Source organism: Monodon monoceros, unplaced genomic scaffold, assembly GCF_005190385.1.
Source record: "Monodon monoceros isolate NGI ecotype Baffin Bay Population unplaced genomic scaffold, NGI_Narwhal_1 Super_Scaffold_16, whole genome shotgun sequence".
NCBI lineage: Eukaryota > Metazoa > Chordata > Mammalia > Artiodactyla > Monodontidae > Monodon > Monodon monoceros.
Genome location: NW_021703772.1, coordinates 57941399 through 57969359, shown reverse-complemented (window position 1 = coordinate 57969359; position 27961 = coordinate 57941399). Strand labels below are relative to the sequence as shown.

The 27961-nt window shown below is 38.1% G+C and overlaps 1 protein-coding gene across 2 annotated transcripts in view; it reads right to left on the bottom strand.

Moving 5' to 3' along the window:
* CHN1 (chimerin 1) overlaps positions 1–27961 on the bottom strand; it is a 175969-nt gene that overhangs the window by 21623 nt on the left and 126385 nt on the right. For both annotated transcript variants that reach the window (XM_029225827.1, XM_029225828.1), the window contains one exon: positions 535–619. In XM_029225827.1, coding sequence (XP_029081660.1) covers positions 535–619 — 85 coding nt within the window. The remainder of the gene's footprint in view (positions 1–534; positions 620–27961) is intronic.

The following is a 27961-nucleotide window of genomic DNA, read 5'->3' as shown; positions in this document are numbered from 1 at the left end:
TATTCAAGATTTTAAAATGTCAGAAACAAAATATTAGTGACTAAGTGGTTTTTCAGAATTTGGTAATCATCTTTTAAGATAAATTCACAGATTTTTAAAGCTTCAATTTGATTTCACAAAAGTTAGTAAGGACAATTCAGCTTCACAAGTTATCTTTAAAATTCAGTTTCTAAGGCAACAATCATAGGTCCCTGTACACTGCTTTAAAAAAATCATTCTTATAAATTTAGTTGCTGCAACATCAAAGGCAAGGCAAATATAACTGCCTTACTTTTATCTCCTTTTATCAGACTTTCTGAACAAGACAGCTTCTCTCTTTTTAAAGGACCAGACTGCTGCCCATTAAGTACAAGAAGGTGAAGGGCAGATAAAATATCAATAGTCAAATTGGCTGCCTGAGAAATCCAGCCTGTTGCATGTTAAGAGCAAACGGGGGTCTAGCCCATTATATGTGCAGAATAACAAAGCTCCTCATGAGTTACTCCTTATAGCTTCGTAACTTACACAATCAGGCGAAAAGGGAAGAGCTCTTACCTGCACATCTCACTCCCTGAGCAATGAGTCCCCACATGAAGTTGGCACAGTATTCACACCAGTGCGGCCCCCTGAACGTGTGGACCTGAAAAAGAGTAGTGACAAAGTGGCCCGAGGGGAGATTACAGATGAGGAGATTATTTCCCTTCCAAGCAGTCATACACAAGCCATAGTCAGTATCAAGAGGCACAATATGGTTACAGTTAGAAAAACCTTGGTTGAGTAGAACTGCCAAGCAGTTACAATTTCCTTCAGAGCTTGATTTCCTCTTTGTTTTAGAAATGGTGATAAATCAAACCAATATTCTGCTATTTACTTTTGAAAACAATTTCTACAGTGGAATTTTCCAACTGGTCCCCTCCAGCTGGAAGCAGTCTCATCTATGCGCTATACAAGTACGGGCATATTCTGAGCGCTACGGCATGCATGGGGATGAGGAGTGATGTAGATAGAATCTGTCTGTAAGGATTTTGTCAGATGATCCATCTCCTGTCCTCTGTGACCACAGTCAGGGCCACGGGTAGTGGCTGGTTACAACAGAATCATCAAAAAGGGCTAATATCTGTTCAGAACCATTTGATACTATGTTAGCAAAAGAAAATGAATATATTTTAGAAACTGCAGAAGCTACAGTTGATCAGAAACCCTGTTTGAATACAGTAATTATTCACTCATCATTCCAGCTCATAAAGGTTTTACTGCATCTGATTCTTTTATCCCTAAGAAAGGAACCTCCAAAGAAGAAGGATTCAAATGCCAAGATACCTATAGACTTTATGGATAGGAAAGAGAAGCCATTCTAGCTTAACCTAAATGAAAAAATATTGGTAGAATAGAGAAGCAATAAATCCAAACCCCAAACATTAAAGAATAATATCTTGAATATTATCAGTAACACTTTAAGACTTCTGAGCAAATATTGGCTAAAAATGTACTCAAGAAATAAGTCAGGGCTTCCCTGGTGGCGCAGCGGTTGAGAGTCCGCCTGCTGATGCAGGGGACACGGGTTCGTGCCCCGGTCCGGGAAGATCCCACATGCCGTGGAGCAGCTGGGCCCGTGAGCCATGGCCGCTGAGCCTGCGCGTCCGGAGCCTGTGCTCCACAACTGGAGAGGCCACAACAGTGAGAGGCCCGCGTACCGCAAAAAAAAAAAAAAAAAAAAAAGTCAAGAGAAAAGGGAGGGACAGGGAACAAGGAAGTTACTGATCTGTATCAAATTGCATTTACTAGAGATAATTTCTTACATATATATGATTTCCTCCATCAGAAAACAGTAATACAAGAGAGGGAAAATCACAAAGTGTGACGAATATCTACCAAACCAGCTACGGCAAATAATGAAATTCACAGCTAAGACTGTCATTTTTACTACTGTTCTATTTATATAAGTGATTTTTTGTTTGTTGGTTAGTTATCTATTTTATACACGGTAGTGTGTATATGTTAATCCCAGCCCCCTAATTTATCCCACCCCCTTTCCCCTTTCCTCTTTGGTAAACATTCTGTTTTGGAAATAAGTTCATCTGTGTCTTTTCCTTCCTTTTAGATTCCACATATAAACGATATCATATGGTATTTGTGTTTCTCTGTCTGGCTTACTTCACTCAGTATGATAATCTCTAGGTTCATCCATGTTACTGCAAGTGGCATTATTTCATTCTTCTTTATGGCTTAGTAGTATTCCATCATGTGTGTGTGTATGCGTATGTCTTCTTTATCCATTCATCTGCTGATGGACATTTAGGTTGCTTCCATGTTTTGGCTATTGTAAATAGTGATGCAATGAACTTTGGGGTTCTTGTATCTTTCCGAATTATGGTTTTCTTCAGATATACACCAAGGAGTGGGATTGCTGGATCATATGGTAGTTCTATTTTTAGATTTTTAGGGAACCACCATACTGTTCTCTATAGTGGCTGCACCAATTTACATTCCCACCAACAGTATAGGAGGGTTTCCTTTTCTCCACACCCTCTCCAGCATTTATTGTTTGTGGACTTTTTAAAGATGGCCATTCTGACCGGTGTGAGGTGATACCTCACTGTAGTTCTGATTTGCATTTCTCTAATAATTAGCAATGCTGAGCATCTTTTCATATGCCTTTTGGCTATCTGTATGTCTTCTTTGGAGAAATGTCTATTTAGGTCTTCTGCCCATTTTCTGATTGGATAGTTTGTTTGATATTGAGCTATACGAGCTGTTTGTATATTTTGTCAGTCACATAGTTGGCAAATATTTTCTCCCATTCTGTAGGTTGTCTTTTCATTTTGTTTATGGTTTCCTTTGCTGTGCAAAAGCTTTTAAGTTTAATTAGGTCTTATTTGTATATTAGTGATTTTTAATATATAAATAAATAAATAAACGTACTTCAAACTTAAGAGGCTACTGAACATAAGACTTACCCTGCATGTAAGATACATATATTCCATTTAGAAAAACCATGACAATTAATTTATGACATGCCACTGATTATAAGCTTAATCCCAATTTCAGAGATGTTAAAATGAAAAAAAAAAGCATATAGTAGAATCAATGAAATATGGTATATCAGAATTCGAAATACTAATACTGGCCAAAATATCCATATATGGTAGCAGTGAATAACCCCGGGTTCATTCCAAGCAGGTATGTGCTTGTGACTCTGATCACTGCCAAGTAAGCTCAAGTACAAAATGCTGTGTTGATTTTGAAAAGGCGGCCATAATCCCTTCTATGTCTTTTATGGAAAAGGGTCAGGAATGCAGATACAGTTGCTTCTGGATTGTTAATGATGTTCACAGCCTGTAAACTGAAAGCATTTCCTGGAGTTCCTGAAGCCGAGCTCAAGATCAGCTTTCAGATAGTCTGTGATGTCTTTATTTTCTTCTGTGTTCCCCTGAGTGAATAAAACTGGATAAAGTATGTAATCTTGCTTTTAATCTGAGGCGAATGAGTGAAATAGATAGCACTGACTCGTATTTTAAAAGTTATATAATCATGAAATAGCTAGAGAATTGTGAAGTTATTTTTAGGGGAAGTCTCAGGATAATCCAGTTTTACTTAACTTGGTAAGGTTAATAAATTGGATTAGAAGTGTGGAGGAAGTCTGGCTTTGTACCTGCCAGTTAACTCATGATAAAGGGTGTTAAAGTTCTACTGGTATGTAAACCACTGAAACAGAGAAGGGCTCTTGGCAAACACAACTGGGTATTGAGATGTTGTGATAGAACCAATTCCCTTCCTTCACCTTCACAAAGCAGTAATGAATGTGGCCTTTTGAAAACCTTGGGGCATTTCTTCATATTACATATGCTGAAGGAAGGGTTTCACTGTCCGAGCGGCCCAATGTTCTCTAATCAGAGGATCACACACGTATCTCAGAAAGTAAATCTTCAGGAAATTGTTCTTTATACATTTCCTTCTTGGACAGGTTTTTATAAAGGCATCTCGGGGGCTGGTTTTAGTGGTGGTGGTGTTTTTACTTTCGTTTTTTTAAACTGTTTGTAAGGCAGGTTATGTAGCTCTCCAGGAAATGGTTCTAGAAGTAGGCCTTGAAGCACTGGAAGCTTACTAAACTTGTATTTGTATAACAGGATTTAACTGGATTCCCTTTTGAATTTTTGTATCTAAAATTTGTTATTTCTTAAATTTTGTTTGTTTTGTGACTTTCATGACGCTGGATTGTATTTGTAAAAATGGAGTATTGTAGTCTTTTTGTCTTTTTTATTCCCCTAGAGGTCATCAAAACAAATAGACGTCACTCATTAATTATTTTTATTCATTCATAAACAGTTATTAGGTGATGACATATACAAAGATTAAAGCAAATATTGGCCCAAGGAATTCACCATAGGTTTCTCCTGTTAAATATAATGTGAAAAGCCTCTTCTGAAAGTGTCTGCAAAGTGTGAGGGTAGCTGGGGTGGGCACTGCTCGGGTATTATGTGTGAGCTGCGGCTTCCAGGATGAGCAGGGTCAGCCAGGTGAGCAGAACAGGCCTGAATGGGGGTAGGCGTGTTGGAGCGGGGTGCATTAGGTGACCCTAATGACCGGCGTGGCAGGAGTTGAGAGGCAGACAGGGCTTCTTCCATGCCTACAAATGTATACTTTGTTCAGTCAGCAATGCAGGGCCACTGAAGATTTTTAAGGAAAGTGACACAGTCGAGGGGACAAGGCTGGAGGAAGACAGACTAGGGTACTACAGCAGTAGTCCAGGTAACAGATGACACGGATCTGAACTCAGACAGCACTGATGGAGAACATGGGGCAGAATCAACAGCGCTTGGTGACTAACTGAATCAGAGGCAAAGGAGAGAGGAAGAACGAGGGCTAACTCTTAGGGGGAAGATGGCATTAACAGGGGGAAGAGAAGTAGCAGAACAGGTTTGGAAGTGAGGTGGGAGGGAAACAGTGGAAGAGATGGAAATGGCTGACTGAAGATTCCTGAGAAAGAGGAGATAACCCATGGAGTAAGGTTCCTGAGGGCAACCAATGGAGATGGGAGCCAGGGCAGAGGGATTAGTTTTGAATAAGAGAAAACTCAACTCTTCCCCTTCCCTGTGTTGGCAGGGCCAAGGGTAAGGGGGAGAGGATGGCTGTGCAGTGCAGGAGTGGTGGGGGCTGGGGGGCAGAAGGCTAAGGCAGTTCATACCCAATGGTCTAGTTTCTGTGTGTTAGGAAGTAAGTTCAGTCATGGAGCCAATGAAGAGTTTAGAAAAAGTGGGGAATAGGAACTGAAACTGGCCAGAAATTCAGAGAAGGGCTGTTGGACTTGAAAGCAAGCTTCTTTCCTGGATGTCATTACAATCATACTATAACAGTGTCAAGTGCATTAAAGAAAAAGTGACAAATACTTTCTTTTAAAAAGGGTGATTGTGTTATATTTGAGCTTTATCTAAATGTTTTATTTTATATGCAGTTTTAAGTTATCAGTGATGTTTTTATCACATATTTTACCAATTCAGAAAAAGGTATCTTTAACAAGTCAGTTGCACAAATTGTACAACTTAGAATAGCTGTGCATTTGTTCTCCTCTACCTAGCACGACGGAAACAGGGCGCTGTTCCTGCAGATGAGGCTCTAGGGCACTGACACCTGCAGATAATTCTGCTTCCTAGATATGGTTGTATTTTGATTACCCGTCTCAGAATGATCAAATCAGAATGTAACAGGCATTCAAAACGCAATAATTAAAAGGTCAAAAGTTGCATCTTGGGGGTTCTTTCTGCTTAGGAGAATGCTAAGAAAGAGCTAGGGTGGGACCTGGTAGAAAGGAGGCCTGAGTGGTTCACAAGGAGTGCAGGAGCTCGGGCCAAGCCCTGGTTTATAAGACAGAGTGACTTGTGCCTGTGATTCCCTGTAGTGTAGCAGACGCCCTTAGACATCTGCACAGGTCAACACCCAGGGAATCAAGGTTACTGACGTCTTCATAACAGAACACAATGAACACTCATTAAGTGACATTTTCCATTTTTAGGGGATTTCAATTCTAAATTGCCCCAGATTTTTATGTTTTCGTAAGTTTGTGTTTTAGTTTTCCTGCCTCTTCTTATTCTCCAAAGTTGTTGGCTCTTTTTCTTTCCTCCTAACCCTTCTCCCTTTTCCATCCACCAGTTCTTAGTTATGGACCAGGAAATCTGATAACTTTGCTAGCACTGGATATAAATCAAGAAAATGTGTCATCTGTCTTCCTCTTGAAGGTGTTAAGAAACCAAACCAAACGAAACCCACCGAATTTCTGGTTCCTTGTCTGTGTTTCTTGTAGCTGAGGCTGAGGGACGGTGGTCTTGTGAGAAAGGAGGTGTTAGCACCTTGCTTTTTATTCTGTGACATTATTTAGTCTCTAGTTACTGTTTCGTATAAGCAGAAGCCACCTCTGTTTCTGTTTACTGTATGACCATAATGACATACATTGGCTTTATAAGGTGGGAAAATAACCAGTTCCTTTATAAACAGGACTGTTTCTTCCTTAGAGTTATTTAAACAAATCACTTGATCATTTTATAAAAAAGGGATTCCTTTGGGGGATGTTTTGGTGTCAATCAGCATCATCATATAACAGTATCAGTGAGGTCAGAGATGGTCCTGAGAAAAGTAACCTCGTAAGTTGGCCACAAGTATGTTTTTTCTAGGCCACCTCCAAAGCTTTTGGTACATCTCAACAAATGAAAGTGACAGAGTACACGGCTTGAATTATACCTTCATGAACAAAGGGCATAGCAACTTATTTTAAAGACCTCTTCTCTTTTGCAACTGGAAAAAGGACAACTTTATTACCATGGCATCTGAGATTGCTCTCACCTGTGAATACCTCCTGTCACATCAATCACCTTAAAACTGGAGATGAAAGACTGGATTAACTAATGGACCCAAAAGAGTCTGTCACAGGGAGGGCAATGGTCAGAAGCAGGCTGAAAAGGACAGACAGCGAGGGAGATGGGTGGGCTACTGAGAGGCCCACGTGGCACAGGCCAAGGGTCCTGTATCTCTGGTGTACTGACCTAGGTAAAAACTGAAGCCATGCTCACTGGGCCTACTGACCCAAACCCTGGCTTCTATAAGAAAACCAGCATGTCTGCTCCTCATGTTTCTGATGTTCACATCTCCAGTTTGAATGTCAGTAACAGAAACAACGGAAAAGAATTCCATGCTATTAGAAGAGAAAGAAAAATTCAGCACATCTTCATTATCCCTTCCAGGCCATAACACTACCTGTAGAAATAAGCATGAATGCAAACAGCCAAGCAGCATGCCTGCAAAGCCTGCTGCAAATGTAAACTCTGTTGGACGCAGTAAGAACGTTGGGGGAAATGAAATTGTGCTTGAGAAGGTGGGAATGACATTTCAGCTGCTGCTCTTAATTTGGGAGGCCCTGATGAGTCAGTTCTCCAGCGCGGTATTGGGCAATGAAGGGAGAGAACAGATGATCCAAATCGAAACGAAAGGAACATAGGTAGGCAGGCAGCTGGGCAGGAAAGGCTTTCTCGCTCTCTTTTTTTTTTCTTTTCCATTTTTATCTTTAGGGCAACCAGAATGTACTCTTTTAAGTAACCAATTTTAGCCTCACCAAGATGGCTTGATTTTGATCCAAAAGATTTGGAATTTAGAATTTGGGTCCTAATTTGACCTCTTCAGTTAAAGTATATGTTGATTTATACTACATAATGAGAAGAGAATGTAGAACATTGGCTATGATCATTAACAACAAATATATAAAATTGTATAGAGGTTCCCTACAGGAAAAAAAGGTAGGGAGGGGGCACTTAAAAATAGGAGTATCTTTAGTATCAAAGCAATACCTTCTTGCCTTGTTATTTAAACTATTACTGGCCTTAACATTCTTCAGGAAAAACCTATAACAAACAGTAAGGTTTGGGTATGGTTAAGCCAGCAGCACTGATATCACGCTGACTATGCCTCCCCCTCTTGTCCTGATGGAATGGACATGAAAGGTGGTGCCCACAGCAGGAAAGGCAGAAGGAATGCCCGGAGCACTTGCTGAAACATGGCTTCGAGCAGTACTTGGGGCTGGTGAGTGCCTGGTATAGGAGGGGCACACCCTCTGGCCAGCGGCAGACAGAATCTAGGAGGTTCTGTGTGCCTGGGGGCACTGGACAGCTGGCGAAGGGGCGCAGGTGCTAATAACAGCTTCTACAACTGGCCAGTACACATGGTTGTGCAGGGACTCTGTGAGGCACACACTTCACCTCACAAGTAGTTAACACCATCAGAAGTATTACTGTGAAAAGCATGACAAATGATAGAAAACTCAGTGACCTAATGTTTCAAGAGTGAGAAAACTGTTCAAAATTGAGGGAGATAACTATAAAATCCTGCTGGACATACCATGGTCATACCACAAATAAGTGGTATCCCCTTAAATATGAGAAATAACTACAGGAAAAAGCTGATATAACATGGTCAGGCTATGACAACACTACTCCTACTTTACTAGTAGAGCAATTACTAGGACAACATTAATAATTTAACTCTTCTTCCACATGAAAAACAAAAATGGTTTTTATTAATTGGCATATAAAACAGTACTTTAAACATGCACAGAATAAATAATGAATTATTATCAATTCTACTCACACAGTCCATTCACCATAATCCTATACAGGGCTTTATTAACAAAGTTTAAATTTCTTTATGGCTTCCTTCATGATCTACATTTCCCTATCAACACTAGCCCAATGAAGGGGAAATATCTCTAAAAATTACAGCTGAGGGACTTCCCCTGGAGGTCCAGTGGTTAAGACTCTGTGCTTCCACTGCAGGGGGCACAAGTTCGATCCCTGGTCAGGATCCTGTGGTGCGGCCAAAAGTAAATAAATAAATAAGTTACAGCTGAGCTGATGTGGTGCAAATGAACTTGCTCAGAGTCGTACACAACCACATTAACGCCGGAACACGAACGCAGTTTCTGGTGTCAAGGTTCTGTTCTAAGCTGCAAGAGTGGCCCCTTGCACAAAGCCATCGACTTGAAATCCAGGCATCAGGCAGTGGAAACACCAAAGTAATCAAGGCATTTATTTTATTTATTTATCACATTACAAGGTACAGTTTGTATAATAAATGATATAACAATAAATATCACCCAGTAATTAAAAAACACTTTCCATTTCAAAATACGGGTGTTTAAAGTATTAAAAAAACTATAATTTAATGTTTAGCCATTTTCCAGGTTTCAGAAGCAAATTTCTTTCTAATTTCTTTTCATCGGAGCTCTAATGAGAGCTTTACCTCTAAAGTGAATAACGGTTAAAGTTTAAACATGTCACATGCCATACCTAAAACACTTCTACTTTCACAGTTTAGTTTCATTACTTGGAATAACGTTTGCATTAAAATACCAGTAGTAAAAAAATATAGACACAGTGAATCAATACTTCAAAATACCAATCTCCTAAAGTTGTATTATGAAGGTATTGATATAACAGGAAAATAAAATCAATGAATCAACTTGGTTGTGCAATAAAGTCCACTGTATAATACACAGCTGAGTGACAGATAATCTCTATACCACATTGCAGTATGTAAACTGAACACTGAGAGACAAAAAAAGCCTCAGACTAATCCACATTATCTTATGATCCATAATTCCACAAAGCCTCCAAGTCTGTACTAATATTAACATTTCCACAAAACCAGATTTCAATTTCTCTTTGGTTTGGTTGTAAAAATGTCATCTAAAGCAGTCTGCTGTTAAAACATATTATATTATGAATAAAGTATTTCTCTAATACACCTGGAAAAAGGTTTGATTAAAATGTGCCAAAAAATTATTAAACTATGTAGTTCAAACCCTTTTTAAAGCTCTAGTAAAAGAGATCCAGATTTTCTCCATTGTTTTTCTATTGGTTTAATTGGGTTTTTTTTCTAGTTTCCTAAGGTGGAAGCTAATTGATTTGACCTTTTTTTTCTTTCCCCAAATAAGCACTTAATGGTATAAATTTCACTTTAAGCACTACTTCGGCCACATTCCACAAATTTTGATGTGTTGTATTTTTCTTTTTATTCAGTTCAAAATATTTTCCAATGTCCCTGTGATTGCTTCTTTAATTCATGAGTTATTTAACAGTAAGTTGTTTAATTTCCAAATACGTGGGAACGTCTTCAGGTATCTGTTATTGATTTTGAATTTAATTCTGTCATGGTAAGAGGATATACTTCGTGTGATTTCAATCCTTTTACATTTATTGACACTTGTTTTATGGCCCAGAATATTGTCTATCTTGGTGAATCTTTCATGTTCACTTGAATGGTATGTGTATTCTGCTGTTGCCAAGTAGAATACAAATATCAGCTAGGTCAAATTGGTTGATACTGTTGTTCAAGTCTTCTAAGCCCTTACTAATTTTCCATTTGTTCTATTTGTCTGTTTGTCTATTTGTCCTATGTCTGAGAGAGAAGTGTAGAGACCTCCATCTATAATTGTGGATTTGTCCATTTCACTTTTCAGTTCAGTTGTTGCTTTACATATTTTGAATCTCTGTTTTTAGGTGCATATAAAATTTAAATTATGTCCTCTGAATGAATTTTATTTATTTATTTATTTTTGGCTGTGTTGGGTCTTCGTTGCTGCACGCGGGCTTTCTCTAGCTGCGCAAGTGGGGGCTACTCTTTGTTGCGGTGTGAGGGTGTCTCGTTGCGGTGGCTTCTCTTGTTGTGGAGCACGGGTTCTAGGTTCACAGGCTTCAGTAGTTGTGGCATGCGGGCTCAGTAGTTGTGGCACACAGGCTTAGTTGCTCTGCGGCATGTGGGATCTTCCCGGACCAGGTATTGAACCTGTGTCCCTTGCATTGGCAGGTGGATTCTTAACCACTGTGCCACCAGGGAAGTCCCCTCTTAATGAATTTTAATGTTTTTACTGCCAATAATATTTATTCTGAAAACTATGTTTAGTATAAATATAGCTATTCTAATTTTCTTTGAATTACTGTCTATATGGTATATCTTTTTCTTTTTACCTCTCTGTGTCTTTAAAGTGGGGTTCTTGTGGACAGAATATAGTTGGGTCTTGGTTTTTAAATCCAATCTGACAACAACCTCTATCTTTTAATGGAGTGTTTAGTCTAGTTCCATTTAATGTAACTATCAGTATAACTGGGTTTAAATCTGTTATCTTGCTTTTTCTTTCTATATATTCCATTTGTTCTTTTTTCTCTTTTCTTGCATAATTTTGGATAAATTACATACTTTTTATGAATCCATTTTGCCTCCTCTATTAGCTTATAACTATTTTATTCTTTAGACTTCTAAGGTTTACAGTACACATCTTGAACAGTATTATAGTCTACCCTCAATATTATACCACTTCACGTATACTGCATCTTACAACAGTACATTTCCACTCCTCCCACCCTGTAATTTATGGTATTGTTATTTGTTTTACTTGTACAAACTACATATTACTATTTTTGCTTTAAACAGTAAACTTATGTTTTAAAAAACACTAAAATGAAGGAAAAGAAACATCTTACACTTACCTATATGTTTACCATTTCTGGCATTCTTTATTGTTTTGTACAGATCTAAATTTCCATCTGAAATTATTTTCCTTCTGTCTGAAGAACTTCCTTTAATATTCTTATAGCATAGGTCTCTTGGTAATGGATTCACTCAGTTTTTCTTTGTTTAAAAAACAAATATTTTATTTTGTCTTCACTTTTGAAAGATAGTTTTGCTGGATATAGAATTCTAGGTTATAGTTTTTGTTGTTGTCGTTGCGTACTTTGAAAATATTATTCCATTGTCTTGCATAGTTGCTGATGAGAATTTTGCTGTCATTTTTTTTTTTTTTTTTTTTTGCGCTACGCGGGCCTCCCACTGTTGTGGCCTCTCCCGTTGCAGAGCACAGGCTCCGGATGCGCAGGCTCAGCGGCCATGGCTCACGGGCCCAGCCGCTCCATGACATGTGGGATCTTCCCAGACCGGGGCACGAACCCGTGTCCCCTGCATCGGCAGGCAGACTCTCAACCACTGCGCCACCAGGGAAGCCCTGCTGTCATTCTTTATTCATCTGTATGTAACAAGTATTCTTCCCACTTCCCCTGCTGCTTTTTAAAGAACTTTGTAAAATATGTAAGAGTACCAGTGACAAAGGAAAATAATCCATGTTTCTCTGTTGACATATTTTTCCTACATTGAAATAATCTTTACTTAAAGATGTTAATAAAAAAGTAGTGTAATTTTCTTCTTTTATAAAAATGTACTTCTGACTCCAAGTACACTGAAGTTAGATTGATTGGCATTGTCCCACTGGTCACTGATGCTGTGCCCCCCCCCCACCGTGAACTTTTGATTCTTTCTGTCTTCCATTTTGGTTATTTTTTATTGCTATGTCTTCTGGTTCACTAATCTTGTCTTCTGTGGTACCTAATATGCCATTAATACCATCCAATGTATTTTAAATTTCAGGTATATTTTTCATCTCTAGAGATTCCATTTGGATTGTTTTAAATAGTTTTCATTTCTTTCCTCACTGCAGCCTTTAGTCTACTGCTAATTCAGTCATGTTACTAAGATGATGATACCATTTTGAGGACTTTTAAACAATGCCTTATGTTTTATGATGTCTTTCTACTCTGACTTGTGGGCAAAACTATACGCAGCCCAGGGACAATTTCAGTAATTATTCAGCCTATTGCTTTCTGGTGGTTTTCTGATAGTTTTTTCTCATGCAGGTGTAGATAAGTACCAAAGACTCATGAAGACTCCTATGCAGATCTCCAGAGCTCTTTCTGTGTACATCTCTGTCCCCCAGGTACCCTGCCCCAGAAATTTTAGCTGCTTTGTCTTGCCAAACTCCAGTCTCTGCGTCCTCAACTTGGTTAGACCAGCAGGTCCTCTTTGGATTCCCGCTCCATGTGCTGTGGCCTAGAAACTGCCTCCAGGCAGTGAGAGCACTCTTAAGACTCATCTTGTTTGTGTTCCTTCTTTAGGTATCACAGAACTGTAACACCTGTTGTTCAATGTCTGACTGTTGTTTTATATACTTTTTATGGTTTGCTAGTTGTGTAAAATGGGAAGGTATATCTATTTCTTCTATCATGGCTGAAAGTGGGAGTTCAGATTATATTCTTGTTTCTAAAACTGATCTTTCATGTGAGCTTGAACCTGATGTTAACCTCATCAGCAATTCTCAATGCCCTTTATATAGGCTGAACAGCTTCAGGATTCTTTTACCCTCATGCTCTACAAGCATGCTTCTCTCAGCAAAATGTTACATTAACATTGTTGTATTCAATAGGCTGTACAGTAGGGTCTTGTAACTGGTGATTTCATTTGTCATTTAATGCTGTAGTGGGCATTTCTTATTTTTTAGCCATGCAGAATAGATGTTTTGTCTTTGGATAACGGTCCTCAATCCATGTGAACTGTATGGAGCTGATCCTACTCCAAGCTCCAGGGGAAGGTATGTAACCTAGATCTAAGCCAATAAGCACATTCCATTCTCCTAAACCATAGCTAATGGTTCACAGATGGGCATATAAGATAACTGTGTGAATGCCTACCAGGCCTAGACCTTTTGCTCAAATAGTCTCTTTTTTGGAGCTGACTAGAATCTGAGAACATACACAGCTGGAGCCTTTGCCAGCCATCTTGTCACCATAGGGAGCCTAAAAAATGAAGACAGAGCTGGGAGGCAGGATTCTGGTAGCATTTTAAGCCCCTGGGCTAAGGGATACCTTCAACTAACACTGAACTTTTCCTACTATGTGAGTTAATAATTTCCCATTTTGCCTCCATGAGCATGGGTTGGGCTTTCTGACACTTGCAATGTAAAGTTTCCCATCTGTTCCATCAAATGGTAAATATCAGTCATGGGTTCCAAGTGGATTTTTTAAAAAGACACACTGAAGCAATGTCATACAATTGTGGAGTAATGAGCTGTAATAGCAAACCATCAAAGCAAAATCACATACCTCCAAGAGATGGACCTTCTCTTTATGAATGCACTGTGCAAGCTTGTAAGGCAGAGCCACAAGCAGCCATCAGGGTGTGGAACATGTAAGGGCTAGAACTCCAAGAAAAGGGAGTTCTACAAAAGAGAAAGAACGAGCCTGACATTTCAGGCCTGATCTGGGCAAATCCATTCACATAGCCAAAAACGTCATCTCTACTACAACAGTCTGTAGGATATCATCTACCATGTCAAGAATCCTCTGGCTCCCATGACCTAAAAATGAATATATTCTTTTCTTTTAAATTTTTGTCTGGACAACACTTTAAAAAAAACATCCAGTTCTACTTTTGCTCCCCCCAAAATATAAACATGTAGAAAATAAGCAGTTGACAATGTTCTTCAGAAGTGTAACACCACTGGGCTATTTCCCCTTTTCTTTTTAGCTCTCCTATTTTGCAGCCAGAAGAATAGTAAGATAATTTAATATGAGAAGTTAGTAAACCTGAAAAAAAGCTATTGGTATGGTATTTATCAGGAAAATAATCTGTAGTGGTTTTCAGATACCAGCAGTGCTGTGGTAAAATATCTAAGAAAGAAAAATCAATATCTGCATGTGTTCTCTTCACTTAAAAAATTCTTTCCTAGATTTATGTTCCATTTCCTTTGGTGTTTATACATATGTCTTTTTTTCTCTGCCCTTTGGGCAATGATATATATATATTTTTTGCGGTATGCGGGCCTCTCCCGTTGCGGAGCACAGCCTCCGGACGTACAGGCCCAGTGGCCATGGCTCATGGGCCCAGCCGCTCCGTGGCACGTGGGATCCTCCCAGACCGGGGCACGAACCCGTGCCCCCTGCATCGGCAGGCGGATCCCCAACCACTGCGCCACCAGGGAAGCCCTGGGCAATGATATTTTTGTGTCAGATACTATTACATACGAATAATGAATGCTGACTAATAATGATAATAATTGTACTGAGATACAGGGAAGTAAGATGTTATGAAATGTACATAGTCAAAGCATGTGCTTGAGGAATATTTTATTAAAGCCACAATAGGCTTCACTATTAAGTAAGACTCTTTGTCCTCCGAGGAACTTTGATATAGTGTGTCACAAAGAAGATGAAGTATAAAAGTATAATTTGTTGAACAAGGTTTTGGAAAACAGAAATGAAATATTATACATGTATCTCTCCTATTAACTTACAAAATAAGCAGAATAGAATTAAGACTTAATCCTCAGTTAAATCTGGGGGGCGGATGGATATATGATACAAATGACTATAAAAAGTTGCCTTTAAAGTACTAACATGTCCCAAATCCTTGAAGGTTAGATTACTGTGTGGACAAAAACTAAAGTATTAAGAGAACAGAATTCTGGAGGAGGTGACTTTTTAAAATTGTGTGCTCTTCCTAAGGATTTATTTATATCCTTAGCTTGTTATTGTGTCAGGAGTCACATGCCAGGCTGATTCTCTACTTTGGGATAAATTTTGGAGAAACCAAATTTTCTAAAACATTAAATCAGCAGGATATACATACATGATGGAAATCATCAATACCACATTAGAGGCAGTTGTCTACCAAAGGGTTTCAAATTAGGATACTGGTTGAAAACAAGAACTAGGATAGGTGCTGGTGAGAGAGAGTGCCAGGCTCCTCCTTAAGGTGTTTAAAAGTGGCAACCCTAACATCTTAAAGGCTGGCCTCAGGTTTTGTTTTATTTTTAAATTGTTTGGTTTTTAATTTCATAAAAGACATGGTACACCTAGTATGTTCCACTAACAGTCTCCTAGTGAAAACAAACTTGCAAATCTCTCCCCAAATGTTAAATTACTCTGTAATATTTTTTGTTTCTTAATTCCATAAGAGAAATAGGACACCTAATAAGTTCCACTAACAGTCTCCAAGTAAGAAAAACTTCCAAACCTCCCTCCAAATTTGAAAGCAACAAAAACAAAAATAGGCGAGACTACATCTAACGATAAATCTTCCGCACAGCAAAGGAAATAATCAACAGAGTGAAAAGTCAACCCATTGCTGGATCATAATAAAGTTTTAACTTTTTGAGGAACCTCCATGTTTTCCATAACGGCTGTACCAATTTACATTGCCATCAACAGTGTACAAGAGTTCCCTTTTCTCCACATCCTCGCCTACACCAGTTATCTTTTGTCTTTTTGACAACAGCCATTCTAACAGGTGTGAGATGATATCTCATCTCACTGTGGTTTGATTTGCATTCCCCTGATGATCAGTGATGCTGAACACCTCTTCATACAGCTGTTGGCCATTTGTATATCTTCTTTTGAAAAAGGTCTATTCAGGTCCTTTGCTCATTTTTAAATCGAGTTTTTTGTTCGTTTTTGGTTTTTTTGCTATTGCGTTGTATGACTTCCCTATATACTTTGGATATTAAGCCCTTATCAGATATATGATTTGCAAATATTTTCTCTTATTCCATAGGTTGCCTTTTCACTCTGCTGACTGTTTCCTTTACTGTGCAGAAGTTTTTAGCTTGATGTAATCCCACTTGTCTATTTTTTCTTTTGCTGCCTATGCTTTGGTGCCATATCTAAATAATCATTGCCCAGACCACAGTTAAGAACGTTTTCTTCCCCTATGCTTTCATCTACTAGTTTTTTGGTTTCAGGGCTTATATTTAAGTCTTTAATCTGTTTTGAGTTGGTTTTTATAAATGCTGTGAGATAGGGGCCAATTTCATTCTTTTGCATGTGGATATTCAGTTTTCCTAACATCATTTATTGAACAGACTATCCTTTCCCCATTTAGTGTTCTTGGAACCCTTGTTGAAGTTCAGTTGACCGCAGATGTATGGATTTATTTCTGGGGTTTCTAGTTCATTCCATTGGTCTACAGGTCTGTTTTTATGCCAGTACCATACTGTCTTGATTATTGGAGATTTGTAATATATTTTGAAATCATTAAGTGTGGTGCCTTCAGTTTTGTTGTTTGTGCTCAAGATTGCTTTGGCTATTTAGGATATTTTGTGGTTCCACATGAATTTTAGGATGTCTTTTTCTATTTCTGTAAAGAATGTCATTGGGATTTTGATAGGCATTGCATTGAATATGTAGATCACTTTGGGTAGTATGGACATTTTAGCAATATTAGTTCTTCTAATCCATGGAACGATGAGTTTCTCTTAAGTACAATATTTAAAGTTCTCTAGCTCCATAAAGTGACTATGAAGAAGTATAAGCAACTATGTGCAAACCAACAAAAACCTTGTGAAATGTTTCCTTTTGGAGTATTAATGTTAGGCAGTAACCCTTCCAATGACCTTAACGATCTAGATCTACACTCAAGGTGTCATAACCAGTTCCCCAGCCAGCATTACAAAACACAAGAAGGATAGACAGGACTGAGGTCGAGAGGGCCACAGTGCTGGGGTGCAGTGTACAGGCCTGGATGGAAGTGCATGATGAGTCTCTGTGGTCCTACTCACCACGAGCAGCGGCAGAAGTAAAAAGTGGAGCAATGTGTGTTCATTTTTTTTTTTTGGCTTCCATATCATCTGGTAGGTACTGTACTGGATAGCAACAGAAACACAGTGCCTACAGGGACTTTACAGATGATCTTGTCTAATCTCTTAGTTTCTCTCCATCACCCTTTACAAGTCTGACTGCCCTAGACAGAGAGAACCCCCCACTATGCTCTGATATTTATTTTTATCTTCCCTTGCAATGGACCCACATTAAGAATCAGGAACTCTGTGTGTGTATACATATCCATATCCATGTATAATACAGAAATTTATAATATAATTCAGTTTAATCTCCTACTTGGAGAAAAACATTATGTATTCTTTTAAAATGTTTGTTGGGCACTCCATGTTCACATCCACGGGAGAAGCAATGGTGAGTGACATTATTGCTGAAGGTTAATTATGAGACATTCCAGGTTTACCATTTCCATTTTGTCATGTTGCATTTAACGTCTTTTAAATTACTATTAATTCAAAACAATATTCAAATTTCTGAGAACTTAAAATGTGAACACAGATTCTCCAGTCAAATATAACATGATATTTTGGGTTTTATTTCATTTTAAAAACTCACGTGAATTTGATTTAAAAGATTTTGTAACAATATAGGTTTTAAGGTCATTAGAAAAATCTATTTTTGTGTCAAAATTTCCTGCTGCATGAAAGTAGTTTCAAAATAACTACTACCACCACCACAACAAAGGTCCCCCATCTCACACTGTGTGCTCATCTATTTAGTGATTCAATGGATGCTTCTTGAGCATCTACAAGTCATTTTACTAGATATGGGGACAAGGGAAGGAAGAACAAAGGGAGAAAAGATGGCGGGAGGTGGTGTTATGATGGTTGGTGGAAATAATACAAAGGACATGATAGATAACGGTCCTGGAATATGACATTTCACTGACTGTTAATATAACTAGTTAAACTATATATGAAAGAATATTTTTTTAACAATGGAAAAGAGAATAATTACATTAACAAATCTAATACTTCTCAATATAATTTAATCAGAGAATTTAAGAGCTGTTAGAGAACTTATAGATCATGTAGTTTAACTCCACATTTTATACTAAATCTATTTTTGTTGTTTCATCTTGTATTTTTTTCTCAAATGTGAATCAAATGAAGACCATAGGGCTCAGATTTGTCTGTGTCCTTTGAAGGAAAGGAAGGACCACTTTCCACAGGAGTGCTTGCCATTTCTAACCTTCAGTTTATCAAATAGCAGAACATCTGGTCTGGTGGCCAGGACTGACAAGTTAACTATTACCACTATATCCCAAGTCCTGAATCAGTAATTTTTTAAATATTATAAGGTTCATGTTATAGAGTTAATTTAATTACATTATCAATTAATATTTCAGGATTCATTGCTTACCTATTATCTTGGCAACATTAAATCTATTAATATGTCACATCTTTCATTTCTGTGTAGAATGCAAGTGTCTGAAACTCTAAATTCAACCAGTCACCACATCAAGACTACCTTAGAAAAGAACTAAACTCATATTTTAAAGTATCTATAATTCTTCAGCAGCCTTTTTGCCTGAGGAACTCTGGTCTGAAGTGAAGCATGCAAAGCCTCTGCATGCCACCCCCAATGAGCAAGTGACACTAGACTCAGCAAAAAAAAAAAGAGGAGACAAGACAGCGGAGTAGAAGGATGTGAGCTCACCCCTTCTTATGGAAACACCAAAATCACAACTAACTGCTGAATAACCACCGACCAAAAAATGCTGGAACCTATCAAAAAAAAAGACAAAGAAGCAGCCACAAGGAGAGGGTAGGAGAGGCACACCATGATAAAAACAAATCTCATACATGCCGGGTGGGCGAACCACAAACTGGAAAATAATTATACCACAGAAGTTCTCCCACAGGAGCGAAAGTTCTGAGGCCTGTATCAGGCTCCCCAGCCTGGGGGTCTGGCAATGGGAGGAGGAGACCCCAGAGAATCTGGCACTGAAAGCCAGCAGTAGTGTGATCCCACAGGACTGGGGTAAACAGAAACTCCACTCTTGGAGGGTATACACAGGGTCTCGTGCACACCAGGACCCAGAAGCAAAAGCGGTAACCTCATAAGAGACTGGGCTAGACTTACCTGCTAGTATTGGAGGGTCTCCTGCGGAGGCTGTGGTTCACTGCAGGGACAAGGACACTGGTGGTGGCAGTTCTGGGGAGTACTCATTGGTGTGAGCCTTCTTGGAGGCTGCCATTTTCTCACCAAGACCTGGCCCCCACCCAACAGCCTGTAAGCTCCAGTGCTGGGATGCCTCAGGCCAAACAACCAACAAACAGGGCAGGAACATAGCCCCACCCATAAGCAGACAGGCTGCTTAAAGTCCTCCTGAGTAAACAGCTGCCTGATAAACACACCCCCTGACCCAGCCCTGCTCACCAAAGGGACAAGACCCAGCTCCACCCACTAGTGGGCAGGTACCAGCCCCTCTCACCAGGAAGCCTGCACAAGCCTCTTAGCCTCATCCACCTGGGGGCAGACAGCAGAGCAAGAAGAACTACAACACTGCAGCCTGTGGAACGGAAACCACAATCACAGAAAGTTAGACAAAATGAGATGGTAAGGGAATATGTCCCAGATGAAGAAACAAGATAAAACCCCAGAACACCAACTAAATGAAGTGGAGATAGGCAATCTACCTGAAAAAGAATTCCTAGTAATGATAGTAAAGATGATACAAGGTCTCAGAAAAAGAATGAAGGCACAGATCGAGAAGATATAAGGAAAGTTTAACTAAAGAACAGAGATGAACAATATAGTAACTGAAATGAAAAATATACTAGAAGAAATCAATAGCAGAATAACTGAGGGAGAAGAACAGATAAGTGAGCTGGAAGACAGAATGGTGGAAATCACTGCCACTGAACAGAAAAGAAAAAAGAATGAAAAGAAATGAGGACAGTCTAAGAGACCTCTGGGACAACATTAAATGCACCAACATTTGCATTATAGGGGTCCCAGAAGGAGAAGAGAGAGAGAGATGACCTGAGAAAATTTTTGAAGAGATAATAGCTGAAAATTTCCCTATCATGGGAAAGGAAACAGTCACCCAAGTCCAGAAAGCACAGAGAGTCCCAGGCAGAATAAACCCAAGGAGGAACACACCGATACACATAGTAATCAAACTGACAAAAATTAAAGACAACAAAAAAATATTAAAAGCAACAAGGGAAAAACAACAAATCATGTACAAGGAACTCCCATAAGGTTATCAGCTGAGTTTTCAGTAGAAACTCTGCAGGCCAGAAGGGAGTGGCACAATATATTTAAAGTGATGAAAGGGAAGAATCTACAACCAAGAATAATCTAGCAAGCAAGGCTCTCATTCAGATTCGACAGAGAAATCTTTACAGACAAGCCAAAGCTAACAGAATTCAGCACAACCAGACCAGCTTTGCAAGAAACACTAAAGGAACTTACTTCTCTAGGCAGAAAAGAAAAGGCCACAACTAGAAACAAAAAATTAAAATGGAAAAGTTCACCGATAAAGGCAAACATACAGTAAAGGTAGGAAATCATCTGTACACAGATATGACATCAAAATGACCAACTGAGAGAAGAGGAGAGAACAAATGCAGTATATTGGAAATGCATTTGAAATTAAAAGACCAACAACTTAAAACAATCTTGTTTTTATACAGACTGCTGTATCAAAACCTCATGGTAACCACAAACCAAAAATCTACAATAGATACACAAAAAGAAAAAGTAATACAAACACAACACTAAAGTTAGTCATCAAATCACAAGAGAACAAAAGAGGAAGGGAAGAAAAACAAAACAAATCCAAAACGATTAAGAAAATGGCACGAGGAAGACACATATCAATAATTACCTTAAACTTAAATCTATTAAATGCTCTAACCAAAAGACATAGATTGGCTGAATGGATACAGAAACAAGACCCGTATATATGCTGTCTATAAGAGAACCATTTCAGATCTAGGGACACATACAGACTGAAAGTAAGGGAATGGAGAAAGCTATTCCATGCAAATGGAAATCAAAAGATAGCTGGAGTAGCAATTCTCATATCAGACAAAATCGACTTTAAAATAAAGAATGTTACAAGAGACAAAGAAGGACGCTACATAAAGATCAAGGGACCAATCCAAGAAGATATAACAATTGTAAATATATATGCACCACATAGGAGCACCTCAATATATAAGGTAAATACTAAAAACCATAAAAGGAGAAATCAACAGTAACACAATAATAGTGGGGGACTTCAACACCCCACTTTCATCAATGGACAGATCATCCAGACAAAAAAATCAATAAGGAAACACAGGCCTTAAATGACACATTAGACCAGATGGACTTAATATTTATAATGCATTCTATCCAAAAGCAGCAGAATATACATTCTTCTCAAGTGCACATGGAACATTCTCCAGGACTGATTACATACTGGGCCACAAAGTGAGCCTTGGTAAATTTAAGATAATTGAAATCGTATCAAGCATCTTTTCCGATCACAACACTATGAGATTAGAAATCAACTACAAGAAAAAAATTGTAAAAAACACAAACATGCAAGCTAAACAATGTGCTACTAAACAACCAATGGATCACTGAAGAAATCAAAAAATACCTAGAGACAAATGAAAATGAAAGCAGGACAATACAAAACCTATGGGACACAGCAAAAGCAGTTCTAAGAGGGAAGTTTATAGCAATACAAACTCACCGCAGGAAACAAGAAGAATCTCAAATAAACAATCTAACCTTACACCTAAAGCAACCAGACAAAGAAGAACAAACAAAACCTAAAGTTAGTAGAAGAAAGAAAATCATAAATAAATGAAATAGAAATGAAAAAAACAACAGAAAAGATCAATGAAACTCCTTTGGTTCTTTGAAAAGATAAAATTGATAAACCTTTAGCCAGACTCATCAAGAAAAAAAGGGATAGGGATCAAATCAATAAAATTAGAAATGCAAAAGGAGGAGTTACAACAGACACCACAGAAATAAAAAGAGTCATAAGAGACTACTTCAAGCAACTATATGCCAATAAAATGGACAACCTGGAAGAAATGAACAAATTCTCAGAAAGGTACAATCTCCCAAGGCTGAGCCAGGAAGAAATAGAAAATATGAACAGACTAATTGCAAGTACTGAAATTGAAACTGTGATTTAAAAACTCCCAACAAACAAAAGTTCAGGACCAGATAGCTTCACAGGTGAATTCTATCAAACATTTAGAGAACAGTTAACACCTATCCTTCTCAAACTCTTCCCAAAAAATTGCAGAGGAAGGAATAGTCACAAACTCATTCTATGATATGAGGCCACCATCACCCTGATACCAAAACCAGACAAAGATACTACAAAAAAAGAAAATTACAGGCCACTAACTGATGAGGATAGACATAAAAATCCTCAGCAAAATACTAGCAAACTGAATCCAACAACACATTAGAAGGATCATACACCATGATCAAGTGGGATTTATCCCAGGGATGCAAGGATTTTCAATATCTGCAAAATCAATCAGTGTGATACACCACATCAACAAACTGCAGAATAAAAACCATATGATCACCTCAATAGATGCAGAAATAGCTTTTGACAAAATTCAACACACATCTGTGACAAAAACTCTCCAGAAAATGGGCAGAGAGGGAACATACCTCAACATAATAAAGGCCATATATGACAAACCTACAGCTAACATCATTCTCAATGGTGAAAAACTGGAAGCATTTCCTCTAAGATCAGGAACAAAACAAGGATGTCCACTCTCACCACTTTTATTCAACATAGCTTTGGAAGTCCTAGCCACAGCAATCAGAGAAGAAAAAGAAAGGGAATCCAAATTGTAAAAGAAGTAAAACTGTCACTGTTTGCAGATGACATGATACTATACATAGAAAATCCTGAAGATGCTACTAGAAAGCTACTTAGGCTCATCAATGAATTCACTAAAGTTGCAGGATACAAAATAAATACACAGAAATCTGTTGCACTTCTATACACTAACAACGAAAGATCAAAAAGAGAAATAATCCCATTTACCATCGCATCAAAAAGAATATCAAGGTATAAATCTACCTAGGGAGGCAAAAGATCTGTAACTCCAAAAACTGTAAGATGTTGATGAAAGAAACCGAAGATGACACAAACAGATGGAAAGATATACCATGTTCTTGGAATGGAAGAATCAACATTATCAAAATAAGTATATTACCCAAGGCAATCTACAGATTCAGTGCAATCCCTGTCAAATTACCAATGGCATTTTTTACAGAACTAGAACAAAAAAGTTTTTAATTTGTATGGAAACACAAAAGACCCCGAATAGCCAAAGCAATCTTGAGAAAGAAAAACAGAGCTGGAGGAATCGGGCTCCCTGACTTCAGACTATACTACAAAGCTACAGTCATCAAAAGAGTATGGTACTGGCACAAAAGTAGAAATATAGCTCAATGGAACAGGACAGAAAGCCCAGACATAAACCCATGCACCTATGGTTAATTAATCTTCAACAAAGGAGGCAATATTATACAATGGAGAAAAGACAGTCTCTTCAATAAATGGTGCTGGGAAAACTGGACAGCTACATGTAAGAAAATGAAATTAGAACATTCTTCAACACCATACACATACACAAAAATAAACTCAAAATGGATTAAAGACATAAATTTAAGACCAGATACTATAAAACGCTTAGAGGAAAATACAGGCAGAACAGTCTCTGACATAAATCGCAGCAATATCTTTTTTGATCTGTCTTATAGAGTAATGGAAATAAAAACAAAAATAAACAAATGGGACCTAATTAAACTCAAAAGCTTTTGCACAGTAAAGGAAACCATAAACAAAACAAAAAGACAACCTACAGAATGGGAGAAAATATTTGCAAATGATGTGACTGACAAGGGACTAATCTCCAAAATTTAAAAACAGCTCATGCGGCTCAATATCAAAAAAACAAACAACCCAATCAAAAAAATGGGCAGAAGACCTAAATAGACATTTCTCCAGTGAAGACATACAGATGGCCAAGAGACACATGAAGAGATGCTCAACATCACTAATTATTAGAGAAATGCAAATCAAAACTACAATGAGATATCACCTTACACCATTCAGAATGGCCATCATCAAAAAGTCTACCAACAATAAGTGCTGGATAGGGTGTGGAGAAAAGGGAACCCTCCTACACTGTTTGTGGCAATTTACATTGGTATAGCCACTATGGAGGCCAGTATGGAGGTTCCTTAAAAAACTAAAAATAGAACTACCATATAATCCTACAATCCCACTCCTGGGCATATATCTGGAGAAAAACGTGGTTTGAAAGGATACATGCACCCCAATGCTCACTGCAGCACTATTTACAATAGCCAAAACATGGAAGCAACCTAAATGTCCATCAACAGATGAATGGATAAAGAAGATGTGGTACATATATACAATGGAATATTACTCAGTCATTAAAAGGAATGAAATAATGCCATTTGCAGCAGCATGGATGGACCCGGAGATTATCATACTAAGTGAAGTAAGTCAGACAGAAAAAGACAAATATCATATGATATTTATATGTGGAATCTAAGAAAAGGATACAGATGAACCTATTTACGAGACAGAAACAGACTCACAGACTTAGAGAACGAACTTATGTTTACGGGTGTGGGGTGTTGGGGAGGGACAGATTGGCAGTTTGGGACTGACATGTACACTGCTGTATTTAAAACAGATAACCAACAAGGACCGACTGTATAGCACAGGTAACTCTGCTGAATACTCTGTAATAACCTAAATGGGAAAAGAATTTGAAAAAGAATAGATACATGTAAAATATATGTATGCAATATAACTGAATCACTTTGCTGTACACCTGAAACTAATACAACATTGTTGTTGATCAACTATACTCCAATATAAAATAAAAATTAAAAAAATAAAGTGTCTATAATTCATGTCTTTTAATTTGCCTAAGTAGCCAGGTTTCTATTATTATATTATACGTAATCTTGATTTTGTTTTATAGAGCTGTTTGAATTAAACATACCAAATGGAACACTGAATAATTTGAAGGGAGTAAAAGAAATACAGAGGATTTCACTGTATTCTGTGGTGCGTGAAAATGCACTGCTCTTACATAACATCTAACTGTGCCTGGGAGCTAAGAAAGAAGCAAGAGCTTTCTTTAGCACCACAATCATGCCAGGGTTCTCAACTGCATCATGCTCTCTGCTACTGGGCAAGAAACAGTCTTGACATGGATTCAGAAAAAATACCCACTTAGGGGTAATTTGTAATAACAAGAACCGTGGGTACCAAGTACCTACACATACCAGGAATTCAGTTTTTCTGATGCAGAACCAGAGGTTCAGAGAGATGAAGCAGTCTGCCCAAGGTCATACAAATAGCAAGCAAGTTCCTTAGGGCAAGGGCTGGGTCTTAGTTATCATCCTATCTGGAGAGCCTCAGATGTAGGATGCAATCACTGTTGGTGGGGTGCCTGTGTCTGACTTTTAATGGCAGAGGTTGTCTTGTTTTGCTTAGTTTTTAAGTTGGTTTAGTTTTTAAGTTCGTTTAAGAAATTAGCACTTGTGTGCTCACACTCTCTCTCTGTTGTGTTAGGATGGGGCAGTTCTTAAAATGAGAGGTTGATCCAGGAGACAGTTAAAATTACTTTTACTCTAAGTTACACTGACAACTTACAGGGTAATCATTTTTAAAGGATGTGGTACATTTATTTTTAAAATGATGACCTCCCTGAGAGAGACAACTATCTTTCTTGTGATAGATGCTTTATCAAATCCTTGTAAGTAACAATAGGGGGAAAAAAAAAAAGACTGTGTTATATAACACAGCAAAATGGGAAGACTTCCTGGTTTTTTTTCTCCTTCTATTAAAAACAAACAAAAACAACAAAAAACAAACACCTGCCTGGAGTCTGGAGTTAGGCCCAGTTGATTTTTTTTTTTTTTTTTTGGATTTCACCTTGGTGAATGCTTTCACCAAAGGTATATGACACTCATGGTTTCACCTTCTGAAATGAGACTTGACAGCTGTTCGACACCACAGAGCAACGTTATATAACAAGGCAGTTCAAGAGGCAAAAAAGAAAACCACATTGAAATGAGTTTGGTGAGTGGGTTGGTGGTTAGGCAGAGTACACTTTCACCAACATAGAAAATAGTCAATGGCAAGGCCACGTGAACAATTATCATTTTGTAAATGCTCCAGATTTTTCCTACAATAAATCTCTGAACTGGACATACTGACATATCACAGGCAGTGACCTTCTAAGTGAGCATTTGTGTGGGAGAGCACTGCTCCTGCCACAGAGTCTGAATTCTTTTAGGGATGTGCCCGGAAGTCAAGTATGACCCCTCCTTCTCTTTTTTATAATGCCACCCCACAGAAACCGTTTTTAAGAAACAAAGAGTAATTTCAATGGAAAGAGTCAAATCGTTTTGAGAGTCAAAGACTTTTGACCTTATTAGCAACTCTAAAAAAAATATGTAATGCAATTCACTGTCCAACATGAGCTCTTCCTGAGCATAAATATTTTACTTTTTTTTAAACAGTGAGCCCAAGCTCGTTTTAATATCTTAGCTCCAGAGAAGGAAGCAGGCTTCTACTGTTTCACACGCCTCTTTAAAAAAAAAAAAAAAAGTATCTTTAAAACAGTGTGGGTACCAAGCTATGAGTCACAATTGATCCCATAGTCAGTACTTTCTGGTTATACAAAATTTGCTCATGAAAGCCATGTGTTAAATTAAAATTGAGAAATTACTGGAAGACACAACCAAAAAAAATTAGAGAATGTGTTTGTTTATGCAAATCCTCGAACAGCTCTACCCTTTGCTTTTTATCAATATTGACAGAAAGCATGTACAATGAACTTAGCACTAAAATGGCATCCCTAATAGGTCAATCTGTTCCTGCTTAACATACCAGAGGGATATATTTAAAAATCTCAGCCATTTCTAAAAAGTTTGCAGTTTCCTGCTTAGGAACCTAAATGGCTATTTTTGAGTCCGAACATGCACATAACTTGATATTTGCAAAAGGATGTATTTGGGGTCATTTTCCTGATAAAAATCCTGTTAGACCAGGTTGTATATCATGCAAGAAGACACTGAGGACTAGTACCCGCATGGACTGTTTAGGTCCATAAATGGAAGAGGTGGTTGAGACTGGATGCACACACTGAATGGTCTCAATTTCATTTTACGTCAAAGATACTGGTTGAAAGATCCGGTCTTTAATAATATGTTTAGAGAGGGAAAAGAAAACTCTATTTGGTTTACCTTGAAATATTAGCAATCTTTACACAGCCCATACATTTTGGAATGTATCCTTTATCCTCAAATAATCGGAAGTTCATAAAAATCTTTTTCACTATGGAAAATGCAGAGCATATTGGGGGCTGGGTATTTAGCATCTGAGTAAAATTAATGCTAGTGTTAAAAATCAGGATAAATTGCAAATTTGGAATGAAATGTCTTACTACAGAGCCTGGTGCATTCTATCT